This window comes from Periplaneta americana, chromosome 7 (assembly GCF_040183065.1).
Source record: "Periplaneta americana isolate PAMFEO1 chromosome 7, P.americana_PAMFEO1_priV1, whole genome shotgun sequence".
In the NCBI taxonomy this organism is placed as follows: domain Eukaryota; kingdom Metazoa; phylum Arthropoda; class Insecta; order Blattodea; family Blattidae; genus Periplaneta; species Periplaneta americana.
This window is the reverse complement of record NC_091123.1, coordinates 58,467,556-58,488,177: the sequence shown is the minus strand read 5'-3', so window position 1 is coordinate 58,488,177 and position 20,622 is coordinate 58,467,556. Positions and strand designations below refer to the sequence as shown.

The 20,622-nt window shown below is 35.1% G+C and overlaps 2 protein-coding genes across 3 annotated transcripts in view; both read left to right on the top strand.

The window, feature by feature from the left end:
- LOC138703136 (cytochrome c oxidase assembly factor 6 homolog) overlaps positions 1 to 20,356 on the top strand; it is a 38,392-nt gene extending 18,036 nt beyond the window's left edge. Inside the window, exons 2-4 of the mRNA XM_069830763.1 lie at positions 2,617 to 2,741; positions 6,825 to 6,974; positions 14,693 to 20,356. Coding sequence (XP_069686864.1) covers positions 6,831 to 6,974; positions 14,693 to 14,776 — 228 coding nt within the window. The 5' untranslated portion in view covers positions 2,617 to 2,741; positions 6,825 to 6,830 and the 3' untranslated portion in view covers positions 14,777 to 20,356. The remainder of the gene's footprint in view (positions 1 to 2,616; positions 2,742 to 6,824; positions 6,975 to 14,692) is intronic.
- Positions 14,812 to 20,622, top strand: part of LOC138703133 (uncharacterized) — a 50,350-nt gene continuing 44,539 nt past the window's right edge. For both annotated transcript variants that reach the window (XM_069830758.1, XM_069830757.1), the window contains exon 1: positions 14,812 to 14,864. The gene's annotated coding sequence lies outside the window, so the exon portion shown is untranslated. The remainder of the gene's footprint in view (positions 14,865 to 20,622) is intronic.

Sequence of the window (20,622 nt, the reverse complement as noted above, 5' to 3'; positions counted from 1 at the left end):
TTTCCGTAAAGATGACATAATAAAAAACAGAATTTATAAAAACCGGGTGATTTGTTCATACAGTAGAACCCCGATTATCCGTCATCCTATTCACTGATCAGTGGATTATCCGGCTGCCTTTCTCTCGCTCTTTACTTTCTCTTTCTTTGCTGCAGAAAAAATGTAGTACTATGCCTTATATTATTAGCTATTTTTTTTCTAGAATGTATTATTAAAAACTTTTATCCTTACACAGTACTACTGCCGGCAGTAAGAACAGTTACCTGAAGGTGTTCCTCCCAATTTGTAAAATAGTCACTACCTGCTTTCAAAGTCCCATTTCTGCACATTTTATAGCAAACCCATGCCACATTCAGTCCTTGTCTACTGTTCGAGTGCCGGTACTTTATATCTTCTACGCAAATGTATCTTCCACGGGCGTCAAAAGTGTTTTGCTAAGTATCGAAATAAAACTGCAAATAATTGAGAGCTTTGGGAAAAGAGAAACTGTGGTTCACTTCACATCAGAATACGAGATTGGTGTTAAAACTGTGCGCGATTTAATGAAAAACAAGAATAAAGTGTACAAAGTATGTAAATTTACAGCAGGAAACCTCTACGATTCCAACGTTTCCACGAAAAAAACATCACAAGGAATTTCCTTGGCCCTTATAAACCCATTGTTGACAACAAGACTTAAACCAATGAACTTCTGGTCCACTATCTAGAATGTCGAACACAATATTATGGAGGAAGTTACAAAACTGTAATATGTACTTAATTCATGAAAATATTTTATGATACGGATATCCGATTTATTCGATTAACCGTCCAGTCCACCCACTTCATTACCACAGATAATAGAGGTTCTACTGTACTTCAACTTACACTGAAAGGGATAAGCTACGCTGTTAACCATTTACTTTATGGAAAAAATAAATTTAATATCAGGCAAGAGTTTGTACGATTATAGCTGAGAACATACATAAAAATATAAATATTTAGACTATGTTCCAAGTTGTAAGTATAATAAATAATCGAGTAAATTAAATTCAGACAGTGTATGGAACCATTCAGAAAACATTAAAAATATAAATGAAACGTCTTAAAAGTGTTAAAGGCTACACAAATATTAGATATAATAAGGGATGAAGATATTGTGGCACCCGTCTGGATTATTCTGGTCGCGTCAGGGAGTTGTGCGCGCATCTAGCGAGAAGGAAGGCGCGGGGAAACGGAAACACGAACCCTTGACTCTAGCCGCAGTACGGAGCAGGGGGGGGGGAGAAAAGCTACTATGATTGGGCGGAAGTAAGGAAGCATCGAGACGCGAATCTCTCTCGAAGATTCCGAAAGCTACGCGAATCGAAGATTCCAGAACGTGTGGTGTAATAAATAAAAGCGCAAGTGAGACTTCGGAAGTTACAGTAGTCTTCAGTCTTGGACAGCAGCGAGCAAGGAGGACCTGAGTTCGAGTACAATGAACTTGAGTAAGTCCATAACTGTGGCAGTATCCAGGCGAGTGTGACTCATCCGGAGGACCTGAGTTCGACGCGCAGCGAACTTGATTGAGTCCGTAATTGTGGCAGTGTCCAGGTGAGGGCGACGCATCCAGAAGACCTGAGTTCGACGTGCAGTGAACTTGAACAGTGAGCTAGAAGAACTAGCCAAGGCAAGCAAACTGTGAACTGAGAACTGACAGTTTTGTTCTGCACATAGCGCATTGTGAACATTAATTGAAATTAGGAGTACATTGTTCTTCGCAATAATACACATCGTGTATTGCCATTGTCGTCGTGTGAGTGCAGTAACGACTATTGTGATGCTGTGTTGAGTGGAATACCCATTGTTGTAGGGTGAATTATTAAGAATAAAAGTCAAATGGTTGTCGGGTGCGTAGTGGTTAAAGTGGAAATAAAAGTTACATATAAAGGAAAGGTTTAATGAAAATTGAAGACGATAAATATCTTGAAGTAGCAAAAAATTATTAAACAAAGAAAAGAAGGTAAATAGAAAACGATTATGAGGGACCTAAACATTCAAATGTGTCTAAACTATGGATTGAAAAGTAAGAAAAAGGAAAATGAGTTTTCATAGCAAAATATATTATCACAACTGAAGATTAATTTTTAATATTCGAAATTACATTCTTATAATGTCAGTGTTTTATAATATGTTAAATTAATTATATAATCCTAATTATGGGTTCAGAGAGGGATCTGTCACTATTATTGATAGCAATAGACGTCTTAATAGTGTTTCTTATTAATTCAAATGTTTAAATTTACGTTTATAGGACTTGGATGTTGAAGTTTGAGAAATTGAACAGGATGTTGAAGTTTGAGAAACTGAACAGTGTTTTGCTCTGAATGAATATATCGAAACGTAATTTACATTGATTAACAAACCATTACATTTCTTTATACTCCAACATATTTAGAGAATCTGCTGTGTTCAGCTTTGTTCACCTTGTTATGCTTAACAGTCCACATGTTTAGCACAGTTACTCAGCTGAAATGTTTATATAAACAAAATTCATTGTTTTATCTTACACTATAAATAAAGTGAAGTGTGCTATTTTAGATACTGCAGTGTTGATGGTGGTTATATTTTTACACTTCCCACGTTGTCTTTCAGATCCATTCATTCTGTACTGGAGTTGACATACTCCTACAACATTGGCTGCTTTCCCATTGGCTACTGCAGGGGTTGTGCAGTTCCCAGTGGTTCTTGGCCAACACTGACACCCAGTGCGCGTGAAGGTATGAGAGATACAATCAGTTGGCTTTAGACACGCGAGTGGTAAACTCAAGGTGAAGTGAGTGAATTTATGTGGTGTGTGCATCAGCAGGTGGTGTGATTGTTTTCAGATCAGTGTAACGTATTATTCAGGTTTGTATATTTTAATGTGTTAAGTTGTCCTTCTGTTTAACAGATGCGAGTATATTGCACAAAGTTACGAAAATTACATTTTAATTTCGATAACTGAAGACCTACCTTACTCCTATCTACCATCATATTATAAGGGATATGTATGGTGAAATAATTACTAATGAAAAATATTGCAACTTTTAGACACTTTTTATGATGGAGATTTTTTGTCTTTCTCAATGTAAACATTTAGAGAATGCAGGCGAAAAATATAGTCGGTTCATCTGGGAAGCTTTCACATTAAATATACCCGTTTTTACACTATAAACAGTACAGATTAATTTTAAACTTGTTTTTTAAAATAACACAAAATGGCGATTAATCTTAAATCTGCTCAGACGTGTTTCTTTTGCATTCTTTCTTACATAAAGGAATAGTACCAGATGAAAAGTGTATAATACATGTTTTCAATACTATTTAGCCTGGATTAGTCATTGTTATCTAGGGAATTGTACCACAAATAGATACTTATTTATAAAAAAAATAGAGGAACTTGAAAATAGATACGTTTCGAAGATTGACTTCAGGCGAAAAAGAAGGGTTAGAAGGGTATCCTATTTGTTGGGATCGTTAAAAACAACTATTTTGCTTGACTCACCCATACTGAGGAATATTATAGAATTGTAAGTATTTCTAATCCTTTCTATTTTAGTTGATTAGTGTTTTTAAATAGTCCAAAATATCAATTTTAAGTGTAGTCCCATAAGTTCTTTATGGCTGAAATGTTTATGTAGGCCCTACTACTGATTACAAATTATTTGCACCCACTATTGAACAAAAGGTTTTTGATAGTGTATGAACCATTTTGTAGATCAGTGTAACCTATTTTTAAGAAATGAGGTTCTTGGAACTAGGTCACAGCAGTATAACCATTCTGGGTATCGATCCCGGGACCTGGTATGTCCAACCAAAGGCCCCGGAACAATTTTTTTCCTTCAAATTATTCAAGTCTGCTTCACAGAGAGCTTTACCTGAAAAACTAGACTTGCATAATATATACGTTACTGTAGGTGTGTTAACAGAAAACCACAATTCCTAGTCACACAGAGTTTGTGTACACTCGATGTGGGTCTCTGGCATCTTGTCAGCCAACTCCAGTTGTGTGGATATAAGGGGAAAATTGAGATGGTGTCGGAGTTCCTGGGTAGCTCAGTTGGTAGAGCGCTAGTACGTTCAATCAGAGGTCCTGGGATCGATACCAGACCCTGAAACAATTTTTCCCTTTAAATTATTCAAATACTATCTTAAGTAGGCATCAATGGAAAACTGTTATAGTACTTCTTAAGGATCATACTCCTACAAAGAAACACCTATAATAGAGAACATGAAGCTGTTTAATGATAACCTAGACTGCAAATAAAATTGTGCGAGGAGGAAACTGAGTCAACCCAACACATAATATCCATTTGTGATATTTTAGCTTGCAGGTGATGCAATGTTTTTTTTATATGATATAATTAAACCTGAACTTATTGCCAGTAACCACTGTGCATCTTCTTGTGGAAGACACAGGGATTCTGGAGTGCTATAATCTTTGCACTTTTGGGCTGCATAATGAGCCATTAGCCTGCAGTGCATTCAGAACTGTCAATACTAGACAATCACGCACAAGAAGGATTAAAACTGGCAATTATCAACATATATAACCTTTCTATTTAAAATAATTTGAAAGACAGATACACAGGTTAAAATATTACCTGGTCTAGAGATTGAAATGCTGTCTGTGCTTTTAAGTGGATAGTGGGGTTCTGAAGTGGCTGGATCATCTTTCTTGTTAAAATTATTACCAAGGTTACATTGTTTTGTAACGTTTCTTCTTTGAACAAATGTGTGATGAGATGTTCGGAATTGTGGGAATGTTAATTGTTCAGAGAAATTATCTATTACATGATTTGGCAAAAATGACAGTTTGTAAATTTTCGATGGTAATCAAATTTAATGGTATAAAATACTGAACGGTAATTAGTACAAATGACTAATCGAAGCTTCACTATAGTAGTAATTAAAGCATGATAAATATACTAAGTAAAACATATAAAATCATCATATTCGTTTATAAGTGTTAAATGAAATGAAATTGTGGACCAATTAAAAAGAATCAAGGAACTGGAGCATGCAAAGAAAGCAAACCATTAACAACTACGAGACATTCCATAAAACTGTTCGACACAAAATGTAAAAATGATTACAAGAGAAACTCCAAAAGAAAATGGTTTACAGTATAAGAAATATGAATGAAAAATCCTGTAAAAATTGAAAAAGAAGTAATACCATAATTCATATTATAAAAAGGACAGAATGTCGTGCCAAACATTTGTAAGAATTTTAGATGTGATTTCATTAGGCAAACTGATAGATCAGTGAACGAGAGCAATATATGAATATGTGCTGGTTTATCCAGAGACGAAAAAGATCTGACAGGTTTATATTAGTATGGAAGAAAGCAAATGGTTTAGCCCTACAAATCTGATGCCATTTGAAAATCACAATTTTTCATTTTCGTCGTGTATTACCATTTATGAATTTATATGGCACACAGAAAGTATAACAGTATAACATGTTGTCTGAAGTAATATTATTTTTATAGCTTACAGATACATATTTGTATTTTTAGTGTAAACATTTTTCCTTCCATTTTTCCTCTATTTGTCTTGCATCCCATATTGGAAGATTGGCTATTGTTATTTATTCTCTTTTGATGAGTGAATACTGGAAAAAGTGATCCTTTGTCATTGTTTTTACAGGTTCATTACATGGTGGAATGTGGTGAATCTGATTTGATTTTACAGAGATGTGCAGTTAACAATTGTGTTGTGTTTAGTCTAAATATGATGTATGTACCGAAGTACATATGATATTTCCATGCAGATATTCTGCATCATCATACGATGAAAGAGTAATGGAACGGAGAAAAATTCCCTCCGGCGCCGGGATTTGAACCCAGGTTTTCAGCTCTACGTGCTGTTGCTTTATCCACTAAGCCACACCGGATACCCACCCCGGCGCCGGACAGAATCGTCTCAGATTAAGTTCCAACTCTTGGGTTCCCTCTAGTGGCCGCCCTCTGCACTACATCATAGATGAAAACCCGGGTTCAAATCCCGGTGCCGGAGGGAATTTTTCTCCGTTCCATTACTCTTTCATCGTATGATGACGCAGAATATCTGCATGGAAATATCATATGTACTTCGGTACATTAAATAATATATATGATATGCGTAAATCACTTCGTGATTTAAGACGGCGCTTATTCCGACGGATCCCGGCCAACTAGTCACTCATAACGAGTGCACCTGTGTGGACTTCAGTCCTACGTTCATAGACATCTATAATATGATATGCGTAAATCTCTTCGTGATTTAAGACGGCGCTTATTCCGTCGGATCCCAGCCAACTAGTCACTCATAACGAGTGCACCTCAGCACATGTGTGGACTTCAGTCCTAAGTTCATAGACATCTATATATGATATGCGTAAATCACTTCGTGATTTAAGACAGCGCTTATTCCGTCGGATCCCGGCCAACTAGTCACTCATAACGAGTGCACCTCAGCACATGTGTGGACTTCAGTCCTACGTTCATAGACATCTATGACGTAGTGCAGAGGGCGGCCACTAGAGGGAACCCAAGAGTTGGAACTTAATCTGAGACAATTCTGTCTGGCGCCGGGGTGGGTATCCGGTGTGGCTTAGTGGATAAAGCATCAGCACGTAGAGCTGAAAACCCGGATTCAAATCCTGGCGCCGGAGGGAATTTTTCTCCGTTCCATTACTCTTTCATCCTAAATATGATGGTTTGGTCTCTGTAAATTCTTTTTCCAAGTATTCACTGTATTCTTTCTAAATTTAATATTTCAAAGATAAATGTTGCAAGCTTTTGAGAATTTTCTTTATTTTTGTCTTTTTACATGTAGGCTGCCATGTCCTTCATATCAAAAGACGAGCGGCAAAAGTGCTGGGATTCTCGTGATCGCTACTGGGATTGCCTGGATACGAATGCTGAAGAACGAGAGCGCTGCTTGAAATTAAGGCAGGCTTACGAGAATTCTTGTCCAGCCCAGTGGGTAAGTTTACCTTAATTTGTAACTGTCTTAGCATAATTTTCATGTCAGTTAGGTAAATACAACATTCACCAAATGCCTAATGTGTCAATTTCTACTCTAGAAACCAGTTTCAGGTGATGGTCAATCTAAGTGGAACATGGGAATGGTATAAAGTTTGGCAGTTCTCTGTACTCTGCCATTATTTGACCAATTAATTATTCACTGTTATGTACATATATCACCAGTGTAGAAAGCAAGGAAATAACTACATTGTATTGTAGCTCCAGTAACTGAAACCTTTATACTTACATTCTTCAAGATGTATAACTTACATTATTCTAAATTATGTTAATTTGGTGTTTTCTTTCTCCCAGAAGTGTAAATAAATGCATCTTATTTAAAGGCTGAATGCATATTTATAAGTAAATATTAATTTAATATATAAACAATATACAGGGTAAACCGTAAGTAATGTCATTAATTTCGAGGGGTTATTCCTTGAGTTACTTAAAACAAAAAAGTTTAATACAATTTTGTTCTTTTGTGCTTCCTTTTCGAGAAAGAAATTATTTTATATGAAACATTTCATAGCGTAGTTGAAACAGAGCTTCCGGGCTAAGATGCCGTGGTCTACTGGTGCTGACGTTACCAGACGTTTCGTCTACTTCTACGGCAGACATCTTCAGTGGTTAGGTATCCTCGGTCGAAGTCTTCTGCTCGGGATACCTGTAGCAACTGATGACCTGACTGGTTGCTCGTCCTTATTTATAGTCTCGGCACTATAAATTAGGATGAGCAACCAGTCAGGTCATCAGTTGCTACAGGTATCCCGAGCAGAAGACTTCGACCGAGGATACCTAACCACTGAAAATGTCTGCCGTAGAAGTAGACGAAACGTCTGGTAACGTCAGCACCAGTAGACCACGGCATCTTAGCCCGGAAGCTCTGTTTCAACTAGACACCGGCCGTGAAAGCATGCATGCTAAGATTTCATAGCGTATTTTAGGAAAGCTATTGAATTAATTCCCAATATGCTCATGGCTGGTTTCACCAACCTTTGTTATCATTATAACGTCCCATTAAATAATTTAATGACACGTTAGTCAGTTTTTGTGTTACACCAAGTATTATTGCTAACACATCTTTAAATTCATCGTTAATTTATTAGGACCTATTCGTCGCGTTAAAACAGTAACGATGCGTTAAGAAGTCAACAACATGGCGGACGTAATTATCAGTGTATTATTATAATATTGAAAGAATTTTAGTTTTGTCCTTTAAATATCAGAAATTTGATCCAAACCAATGGAAATTTTTGTACCGCAAAGGAATTTTAAACCCTGCACTGCTGTGACAACAATGTAAAGCTGCCTGGACAGATAGAGTTTACATATGCAAGAATGGATAGGTGAGACAAGACCATACTACTTTAAAACTTAAAGTGGGAGGTAACTATTTCTAACTGGCTGAAGAGAATGCTTGTAATACGAGATTTTTTAAATCATTAATTACATTTGTTATGTATACTAAGCGTTTCTTATTGGCTGTGTTCACTGAATATGTAATTAAAATTAATTCGAAGAGTTTGAAAATAAAATTGTTTATACATCAGATTATAAACAGTCTTTATTGTTAGTGAAAACCATGCTTAATATGCTACATTATCGTACTAGTGCCGTAAAATATTACCATGATAATTAAAAACAACTAAAACGTCATGAATTCTATTAAGAAGGCATAACTTGTATCATAAAGTTGACATTATGAAATGATCAAATTTGTCATAGCAACCTCTTGTTTCATGGTACATGATATCAAAGTACACATCATTACAAATGAGATGTTATTTCTTTATTAATATTCTTTTATAATACTGTCATACAAAAAATAGTGTATGAAACTCATTTATAATATTATACAATTATTACATTATACACTTGTTTCATAATATTACTATTTTAATTTTTTTTGTTACGTCAATGTGAAATAAGCATATCTTATTTTTATTTTTTCCTTTAGAGTTGTAAATGTTTTAAAATTTTGTTTTGTATAACATGAAATGTGCATCATTACTGTTCATGATTTCTAGAATATTCAATTGAAATGGAGTGTAGAAATATTTCTTAATCTTATCCATTTAGTTTGAAAGAAGCATGTCTTATTGCCTGTGTTCTCTCAACATTTAATTAAAATTAAGCAATAGAAAATGTTATAAGGTAAGAGGGACTGGAAATGCTTAATTTCTGAGCTATCAATAATTTTACTAACTGGAAGTGTACTTTTGTTGATTTTTCCTTATTTAAATTGTTCAAAATATCCATCTCTTGGTCCACACCTGTGGAGTAACGGTCAGCGCGTCTGGCCGCGAAACCAGGTGGCCGAGGTTCGAATCCCAGTCGGGACAAGTTACCTGGTTGAGGTTTTTTCCGGGGTTTTCCCTCAACCCAATACGAGCAAATGCTGGGTAACTTTCGGTGCTGGACTCCGGACTCATTTCACCAGCATTATCACCTTCATTTCATTCAGACGCTAAATAACCTGAGATGTTGTTACAGCATCGTAAAACAACCCAATAAAATAAATCCATCTCCTGTCTGAATGTACAGTATATTTGAGCTCATCATCTCATTAAATTCCGAACACACTTCAAAATTTTTGATATAGTGCATACTGTCTGACACTAGGTGATATTTCATGAGACAGTTCCTTCCCCCAATGAGTACTTGAATGATTTCTAATTCCATAATGCTAGTCTAAGGCATGACATTTTTAGCCAGGTGCACACAAAATCAGACACAGCGCAACAATCACGAGCAGACATGGGGAGACAACATTGGCTGACTGCTTGAACTTTGTTGCGAGCAGACGTTCTGATGACTGCAGAGTACTGCCATATCCACGATTACAAGCTTCCACAATCTACAGATACTATTGTAGTGTAGTGCACATTATTCAGAATGGAGCTCGATATGGATAAATTAAGTTGTTTTAGTACAGGAAAGAGCCACGTCGCACTGCATCTGATTCTGTGTGCACCCGCCCTTAGACGACAAAGCTACATTCAGGACACTGTTCTTTTACATGCCAAGAAGTCTAGTTACATGGTTTGGTCTGCATCAGTTTCCTTCCAAAGAAAATCATGCTGAGAACTTTTATTGCTATTTATCTATGGCTACATTTGATCCCATGGGCTTTAGATTTAATGACATGCATGGCAATAACATGTAAAATAACAGACATGTCCCGCGCCATAGCGTCGTGGTCTAAGGCATCTGCCTAGGACTTGCGTTACGGAATGCGCGCTGGTTCGAGTCGTCATGGGGAAGAAATTTTCTCATGAAATTTCGGCTAGTGTATGGGACCGGTGCCCACCCAGTATCGTGATGTACTTGGGGAGCTACGATAGGTAGCAAAATCCGGTTGCGAATGCCAGCTGTAATGGCTGGGGGGATCATGGTGCTAACCACATGATACCTCCATTCTGGTTGGATGATCATCCACCTCTACTTCGGCATGTGGGCGTGAGGCCAGCAGTCGGCTGGTCGGTCTAGGCCCTTCACGGGCTGTAGTGCCACGGATTATTATTATATTATTAAAATAACAGACTTTCGATACTTCGAAACAATATTTAATTTACTCCAAAGCAAGAAAAAATCTCCTAATCAAACATTATAAGATCTTTATACTTTTCTTATCAGTTTATCCGTATTTAATTTACTTCAGCGAAAATCCCTATACTTTCCATATTCATTTATTTCAGTTATGCATTTTTCATTTATACTTTTTTACACTTATATGATCGTATTTTAGAACCTAGGAGATACCAGATATCATGTATACATTCTAAATCAGTTTTGCTGGAAATAGGTTTGCTGTGAATATGTAAGAACGCGAAAATACATCACTTGTCCATTGTTAACGTGTTGCCCACTTTGAAGTTAATGGAAATTCCAAGTTGCCTATGCTTTTTTAATGAAGCTCTTACTGCTTTAGAAACAATGAAACATTTTGTAACATGCCATGGTGTAATAGAACAAAAGACAGAAGAGTTATCACAATTTGAGGACATGGTTTATTTCTTAGTAGTAAGCAGTCAAATATAACTGACTTTTTTGGTGAAATTATCGAATGTTATCAAATGAAGATCACATGGGAAGAGCAAGGTAAGTCAATATCATAAAATTTTCTTGAGTGGTCTTTGAAATGTAATATATCGGTGAGTTTTGACTCTTAGCAGCCAAGATTTTCTACAAATAATCTTACATCCTGCAAGAATATGTGTTACAAATTTGAGTATTAGATTCAAAAATGGCTTAACTGTGAAGTTCTAAATTTCTTTTTATGTAAATTTTACTAGTTCGATTAATTAAAATGTGTCTCAGTGAAACATACAGCAGAGTTCGTATAGGCCAGTTTCTGTCAGACGCGTTTCCAATTCACTATGGGCTAAAGCAAGGAGATGCACTATCACCTTTACTTTTTAACTTTGCTCTAGAGTATGCCATTAGGAAAGTCCAGGATAACAGAGAGGGTTTGGAATTGAACGGGTTACATCAGCTGCTTGTCTATGAGGATGACGTGAATAGGCCTATGTTAGGAGAAAATGCACAAACGATTAGGGAAAACACGGGAATTTTACTGGAAGCAAGTAAAGAGATAGGTTTGGAAGTAAATCCCGAAAAGACAAAGTATATGATTATGTCTCGTGACGAGAATATTGTACGAAATGGAAATATAAAAATTGGAAATTTATCTTTTGAAGAGGTGGAGAAGTTCAAATATCTGGAAGCAACAGTAACAAATATAAATGATACTCGGGAGGAAATTAAACACAGAATAAATATGGGAAATGCCTGTTATTATTCAGTTGAGAAACTTTTATCATCCAGACTGCTGTCAAAAAATCTGAAAGTTAGAATTTATAAAACAGTTATATTACCGGTTGTTCTTTATGGTTGTGAAACTTGGACTCTCACTTTGAGAGAGGAACAGAGATTAAGGGTGTTTGAGAATAAGGTGCTTAGGAAAATATTTGGGGCTAAGAGGGATGAAGTTACAGGAGAATGGAGAAAGTTACACAACACAGAACTGCATGCATTGTATTCTTCACCTGACATAATTAGGAACATTAAATCCAGATGTTTGAGATGGGCAGGGCATGTAGCACGTATGGGCGAATCCAGAAATGCATATAGAGTGTTAGTTGGGAGGTCGGAGGGAAAAAGACCTTTAGGGAGGCCGAGACGTAGATGGGAAGATAATATTAAAATGGATTTGAGGGAGGTGGGATATGATGATAGAGAATGGATTAATCTTGCTCAGGATAGGGACCAATGGCGGACTTTTGTGAGGGCGGCAATGAACCTCCGGGTTCCTTAAAAGCCAGTAAGTAAGTAAATTTTACTAACTTCTTCTCCCTATATAGTCTTCAAATGCTATTTCAGATATTATCCATTAAATGTAGTTTCAGTTATAAGTTTTTCTCACTTATACTTTTATTTTTTCAGATCTCCATAAAACGTATAAATGAAGTTCACTGTATGTGAAGATCATTTTTTTCAGACCTACTCTTTTATTGTACTTAACGATACTGTTTACATGTCTCATAAGTGGACAATATCACACATTGCCTGGTTGCTATACAAACAAAAGAAAAACAGTGCTGTTATGATTACTTCCCACGAACAGTGTGAGAAATTTATTTATTTATTTTGCAAATGCCTAATACATGACCAATGGAGTCATTGACTACAAACAACAAAAACAATTATTGTTTAGTCAACTGTTCGAAGACAGGTCTGAACCTCACAAGTGATACCAACAAGATGCCACTTACGAGACAATTAGAGCAGGAGAAATGGAGTAGGGTGTCCAGTTCCTTTGACCCTCCATTGCATACATATTATACTAATCAGACTTCAAATACATAAAAAAGTGAGATGTATTGCCTGATAATAGATGTACATATCAGCCAGAACCTCAGTGAGAGGCAACAAAAACAGAATAGGAAAATTTTATAGATAACTCAAATAACACATCTTCATCCTGGCTTCCCAGTAACAGTCAACTTTGGAGGAGGGGTGGAGGGCTGGACACTTTTCCAGATGATGATGGTCCATATCTTTATTAAGATTGCAGAGCATACAGTTTGGGGATTGCATTATCTCACAGTGATTTAGGTGATTGTCCAGTATATCATATATGGTAGAAAGGCTGAATAATGGCAACTGCTGATCTTCTAGGACCATCAGGAGTGTTTAATATTTTGTTTCCCCAGTGGTGTTGAGATGATGCGTCATTTAATTCTTGATAGAATTTATTTTGAAGAGCATTTTTAATGTAATACAGTACTTCACTGAGTGGTAAGACATTGGTCGCAGTGTGAGAAATCTATTCACTTATAATTTACTACATCTGAAGTGTCATCATAAGCACATTTGTCACTGTCTCTTTTACCAAATCAGATGTTTGTTCACTTATGTCACATAACTTGTTTTTTTTAATCCTAAAATTTCAAGAAGTTAAGCCATTTTCTGAAATTAGTATAGTGTTGTTGTTGTTGCTTTCTAATGCCAGGCGTTTGACAATAAAGTCATTTGATCTCTTGCACTCCAATATTTTTCAAAGATATTGGCTGCGTTCAGCCGGGACAGCACTGGGGTAGCGATTCAGTTTTGCTGAGTTACAGCAGCTGTTAGTGGCTGAACGACCAGACTGCAAAATGTCCGCTGTGTTTACAAAGAAACACGCCATTGTTCTGTCTACTCCGGCACCATTGGTTGATGTCTACCCCCTCCACTTTCGCTGGCTAGCAGCAGGCTTGCAGCGAAAAAAAGTTTGCTACGAAAAATGGCGGCCGCTATTTCAGCGCTGTCGGCCAGTAAGGCATTCAGTGCTGTTGCTATTTCAGCGCTGTCTCGGCTGAACTCAGCCATTATCATGGCCAGCCACTGAAGCACAGATTTTGAGGTGTTCGGAATCTTGGTTTGAGTTGCACAATGGGCAGTTAAGGGACTGATATATTCCAGTTCTATGCAGGTGTTTGCCCAAACAATCATGGCCTGTTGCCTATCTAAATGCAGCTACAGACGATTTTCGTGGTAAATCGGGAATTAACTGTGGATTATGATGCAGGGAGTTCCATTGGAATCAAAACAACTCCAATAGATTCTATGAGATAATTAGTATAATGTATTTTCGTACCTAATTCTAGATTTTTCAGGAATCATTGATGCCCAGCCAATTTTTCATGTCTCATCAATTTCTTGATCTTCTTCAGTTTCTAAATTTACAACTTTCAGCTCATCCAATTGTATTTCTTCCAATTGTTATTCTTTGAGTACCATATCCTCTATGATTGATTGATTATAATGCATACTTACAAAAACAAAAACTTTATTGACATCCATACAAAGAAACATATATAATGTCATAGCAATAAAATCCATATCTCCCTTATACTTTTATCGATTAAGAAATAAATATAAAAATTTTACGTTTCTGCTTATTATGTAAAATTAAAACATGTTATTAATTAATTTATTTTAATTAAATTAAATGACGATCATCTAAAAATAGTATACAATACACGTGGTAAGTGTATTACAGAATCTCGGAAATAGAAAAGACTCAGCTTCATCTCGTTTTTTTTTTTCTTCAAATTTTTCCTCGATTCTGTAATAACGTATTTCTCACACTTTTATTGCAATACACTATAGCTATTGTTCTTTTGCTTGCAGGTGAAACACTTCGATCGAAAAAGAGACTACTTGAAGTTCAAGGCGCGCATAGAGAAAGAGGGGTATGAGCCTCTGGACAAGTGAGGTTCGCTATTAACTCACTAGAATCAAAACATCCATGCTAACAGTGTCAACAAAGCTACCCTACCATTTTCCAAGCTTGGTAGTTAAGGTCGGTTAATTCTGAGCTGTTATATGGAGGATGGTTAATTGTTCATCTCTGAGGAGTAGCATGTTTCTAGGCAGATCTTATATGATCAAAAATTAGAGTAAATACTTGTAGTCAAATGTAGAACCAATTCAAAATCCCATAGAATATGAAAATAAGAACTGTCATAGTTTGTTTTATGAAGTTAGGAAATACAAATTTGATAGGTTAACTACTTAATTGTGTAACTTTTTTTAACATATCCGTCTGAAAATTATTTTTATTGTAAATTATGATATAATTTTACTTCATTCCTCCTCCCCTCCAAAGTTTATGCATTGTCTGAGATACATAAATTAATATAGGCATTTGTATTGCACAGGCTGAGCTCGAAACTAAATTAAGAATAACAGTTTGAGCAACTCTGGTTAGGGGCAAATGGACCTTCAAAGACGAAAGGAATTGCACTTCCTGGTAGTGTAACAATATATGCTATTTGCCATTTAAAAAAAGTTTCAGTATACTGAAAGACTGATGTTGTTAAGTTTTCATATTAGAATTTAATTACAATTTCAACGTTTATTTATTTAAAATAGTTTTCCAAATAATGACAGTGAATTAGTTTTTTTAAGCAAAAAATGTACATCTAAACTAGTATTTTTGCATACAGATTTTATTCACTACGTAAAAATGACAATAACACAAAAGAGCATAATGATTTTATATCATAATCTGAAATTTCTGAATAAGTTTTGTGTTTAAACTTGACATAATGCTGAGAAATTTCACCTTTACAAAATTAATCCTATGTACTGCATGATATAAATTACTTTTCTTCACTTCACTGTACTTTTCATTATAAGGTTCACTTCATTTAATTTCTTTCATCTTTGCTTTAGTATATTTTATTAAGGTAAAACACTATGTTAAATCTTAACTTATTGTTTTTATCTGCCTGAACTATAAACTTAAAAGTGTTATGTCGTTCAGGTCTTTGTAAATTTTAATAAGTTATTGCAATGATTCGAAACATTGTTTGACTTGTGTGAGCCCTTAAATGTTGTATTACAGTAATTTCTTTGCAAATTCATATTTTATATCGAACACCTTGAAAGGGTCATTCTAAAAGTCATTGAAACTCAATGGTACCAGTATATTATCTAGATTGTATGAATAAACAATTAAAAAGACATTAAACCATTAAAATGAGGAAAAAATATCAAACTGTGATGATGATCTAATAACTGAAGCATAGTATTAACACAAGACTATTGGTGAAAAAATTCTGTAATAGGTAGATTAGTTGCAGGTGGGAGATATGAAGGAAAAGATTCAGCAAAATATTTATGTTAGTACATCTTCGTATTACATCATCACATGTTTAATTTGAATGAGAATGTTGTGTGGAGAAGCAGCTCAATACTGTCTAACTGCTTTATTTTGAAGTTTAAAATTTTCTCAATGAAATTTTGGTATAGAGTTAGGGAAGCTTTGGATTATGAGCAGAGTTGTGTTCTCAAGCATTTGTTTGAGTAACTTCAATGTAATCCAAGGCCAGGTGCACACAGAATTAGACACGGCATGTCTCTTTGTGATATGACATTTTGCTTTATAATGTCTTACAACACCTCACAACAGCTTAACATGGTCTGCTCGCGACAACTGATCTGCTGGCGGTGTGGGATTGGAAAACTGGCCTAAGCTAGAAAATGGCGTCAATGAATGAGACTGTCTATATCAGAAATTCTATTACATTTTGTTATTATTTCCTAAGATGCCTAATACGCCTAACAGTCTATACAATTGAAAGCGATTTATAATTAAATATTACTAATATAGTACACAAACGTCATTTTGTATGTTTATGACAACTTCGAGAGCCACAATAATGAAAAATATATTAAATCAATAATGAGTGATATAGAGCAGAGGTTCCCAAAGGTTTTGAAGGTGCGACCCATTTTTGGCTGAGACTTTCATTTTGCGCCCCCCCCCCCCCCCCACTACCGTACCAGTACTAAATCCCATTCGAAAAATATAAACCTTTGTAAAATCGAAAATTATGATAATTTTACTCAACATCAGTGGATACCACCCAAAGTATGACCAAATTGAATTATATATGGTGCAACAATCACACGAAATATTAGGTAAACATCATTTCTAGTACTTCAAACTATTACTACTTTGGCACTGCGGTAATAGTTCAATAAAAAGTGGTAAATTCCATCAAAGGAAGAGCATTACAAACTCGTATTTTCAGCAAAGTTTGTGAAGATATGAGTTCGTTATGTGAAAATATTCTTTATCACACGGAAGTAAGAGAGCTTTTGTGTGGTAACATGTTGAAAAGTGTTTTACAGTTAAGAACAGAACTTTTAATATACCTGTATGTACAAGACGAGAAATCGGAATATATGCAAACCTATTTTATAAATTGTAGAATATGATCCCAAAACTCACTCAGTCTATTTGGCCATTTTTCAATCATTATATCAATCAATATATTATATATGATTTTTATTAGAATTCTGTCATATTTTAAGCTTCTTTTCTTCCAAAACAACGCAAATCTTTGTCTAAAAGTTTGTGTTATTGTGAATATAATTTGAAAACAGGCTCAGTCCATAGACCAGTGAATAAAAAGATTATTAGCCCACTCCTTTCATAAAAATGGACTGAACACATTTTGAATAAGGCCAAGATGTTAACATTATAACAGAGAGGGATAAAATTACAGGTTTACAAAGACACTTGATTTCTGATCAGTATCATTTGACAAAAAGATATTTGATTCATTCCAGGGTATTAAAGAGCTCGTAGAAAATTTAGGTACTTATGAATAAGGCCAAGATGTTAACATTATAACAGAGAGGGATAAAATTACAGGTTTACAAAGACACTTGATTTCTGGTCAATATCATTTGACAAAAAGATATTTGATTCATTCCAGGGTATTAAAGAGCTCGTAGAAAATTTAGGTACTTATGATAGGCAAATACTGTGTCTTTTTGCGGACTTGCAACTAAGTTTCCACAGTTTTAACCAATAACTTTTTGAGTACATTCCAGAAGAAACTCAAAACAATTACGACAATCACAAAGATAGTGAATCCGTTTTTAGGCAGTTGCGTTCAACTGGCTGAAATTCCAGAAACTTTGAATGAAAATCTCGTTTAAATATGTACCTACAGATGGAATGTTTAAATTATACTTTTTATTTATTTATTTTTTGCAGAGCGTAGACCAGTTTTGGATCAAAAGAATGCAAGAATATCTAGAACTTGCGAAAGACGTAATTCTTAAATTTTTAAATATTGCAATCTCGTATTTATGCAAAATAAGTTTCTCGTCTATGATCAGTGATCACCATCAAAACAGAAATGAGAAATTTCCGTGAACTTTAAAATGATATCACTGTGCATGTATGGAATTCTGAGTTCAGATTTGAGAAGCTACTTTCTGAAAAATAGGCACATTAATAGCATTAATTATTTTTTACTAAACATTTTTTATTCTTATGTTCAACGTTGTTTACGTTTATGTTTCTAAATACAAAATAAATGTTAATAAGAAACTTCTTGACTTATTTTCTAAATCATCTCGTGACCTCTCTCAACCCCTTACGCGACTCCCTTGGGGATTGCGACCCACACTTTGGGAAACACTGGTATAGAGCTAAGCAGTAGACATACTACAGATTATTATTATTATTATGATCATCATCATCATTATTATTATATTATTAATAATAATAATAATTATTCACCTGGTGCTTTCATCTCATTTGAAATTTCCTCCCATATTTTTAGAAACCACGTTATTGTGGTATTGTTTCAAAGTGAGAATGTAAAGAACGTATCTTCCCTGTATTAAAACAACTAATTTATCCGCATTGAGCTCCATTCTGAATAATGTTCACTACACAATAATAGCATCTGTAGGTAGAGAAAGCGTGTAATTGTGGACGGTGGCTACTCACAGTACAGTACACTACAGTTATCAGACCGACTGCTTGCGACCAAGTTCAAGCAGTCATCCAATGTTGTCCCCATGTGTCTGCTCGCAACCGACTTGTCGTGTCTGATTCTGTGTGCATCACATCAAAAGAAATCAATGGGAGACAAGTACCAACAGACAGAATGTTACGCCGCATCTGATTCTGTGTGCATCGGCCTTAGTGGTCACGTGCATGACTTTTAATGAATCAGTACATACCATATAACCCAAGGTGTGCTTTCTTGTGGTTCTGCTGTGTATTTCTCTTTCTGATAACTTGTTCTAGTTTCAGTACTTTTTCCTTTATTATTTCCAATAAAAGTCAGAAACTTCACATTGTACTAATGCATTGTAAAGACAGTGAAAAAGTGGGACGAGTGAGGGTTATGATTCTGGCTTCCCAGTGTTGTTTATGCAGAAATTATTTTTTCTAGAATTGGGCAATTACAGATATCCTCCCGCAATCAGTCATTAATTACAAAGAGAACAGGCTGAATTTTGTATGAAGGGTTTTTGGACGCATATTAATTTATGCACACACATTGTATCCATACTATTGCATAACTCCATATAACATTTCTGTTTAGTATTATATGTGATTTTCTTGATTACATTTATATTTATTATTGGATTATTATTTGAATCTGCAATCTTATCTTTCTCTTAATACGGAAACTTCTGTGAAATGAATATTAGCTGTAGTAAAATGAATTTAACAGTACCATGTGCGAGCCTGCATTTACCTTTACTAAAATCTTGCAAATCAGGCTCTTCACACTACGGTATTTTCTCCATGATTGTGGAGATGTTACACTCACTGTGTTCAAAGTTCTTCCGTCTTTACAGAAAAAAAAATTCTAAACCTTAAAAATATTATACATAAAACAGTTGTTAATGAAACAAAAAATATCTGCAGCATATTTTCATTTGAGCACTAATAGAACAGCTAGTTTCTATGATTTTTGGAATAACCCTATTAATGTAATGAATGCACCAATATTGAAGTAAAATCTGCAGTTTTTCTGAAAAAAAAAGAAGACAAGTATCTAAGAATTCTGTGGCTCCAAAGCAAAATGTGATATGTCATTTCTTGCGGTTTTTTTGGAGCGAACATTCAAAGTTCGAACAACCACATAAAATCATAGGAATCATGTTTCATAACAACGTGTTAGAGAGAAAAATAATAGAGATATGTATGCCATCTCTTGCCGCAGTAAAGATACCATCAGTATGCACAACGTATTGCACAATTTCATTTTCGCCAAAAATTGACATATCTTTTGCTTTGGAACCACAGAATTATGTTTTCAGTATCATTTGAAATTTCGTCATGATTTGCCATCTTTCATATTTAATTTATCATGATGAAATGTACAAATAATGCTGAATCTTTAAATATATCTGTACAAATAAGTTTGTGAATTGTGTACAAGCGTAAATATAAAGACAAATATTATGGGGATTTTTTAGTAATTATTATTGTTTCTTGTAATAAAATATTGTTACAATATTTTGAAATCAATGTAGAAATTGATACTTTCCTACTATTAACCATCCCGTAAATTTTTCTCTTCTTTGGAATCGTAATGCACCTTCCTTTTCTCTTTATAGGGTTGCCAGGTTTTCAAATTGAAAATAAGGGAGATTTTGGGAATGATTGCCAAAATCGTCCCATAATGGCATTATCATCATGTTTTACCTTCATGGGGATGATATGTACATGGTGGAAGTGAAATAATCCTGCAGATTTTCATAGTGAATAGCTCATCTTGTATGCAACAAAA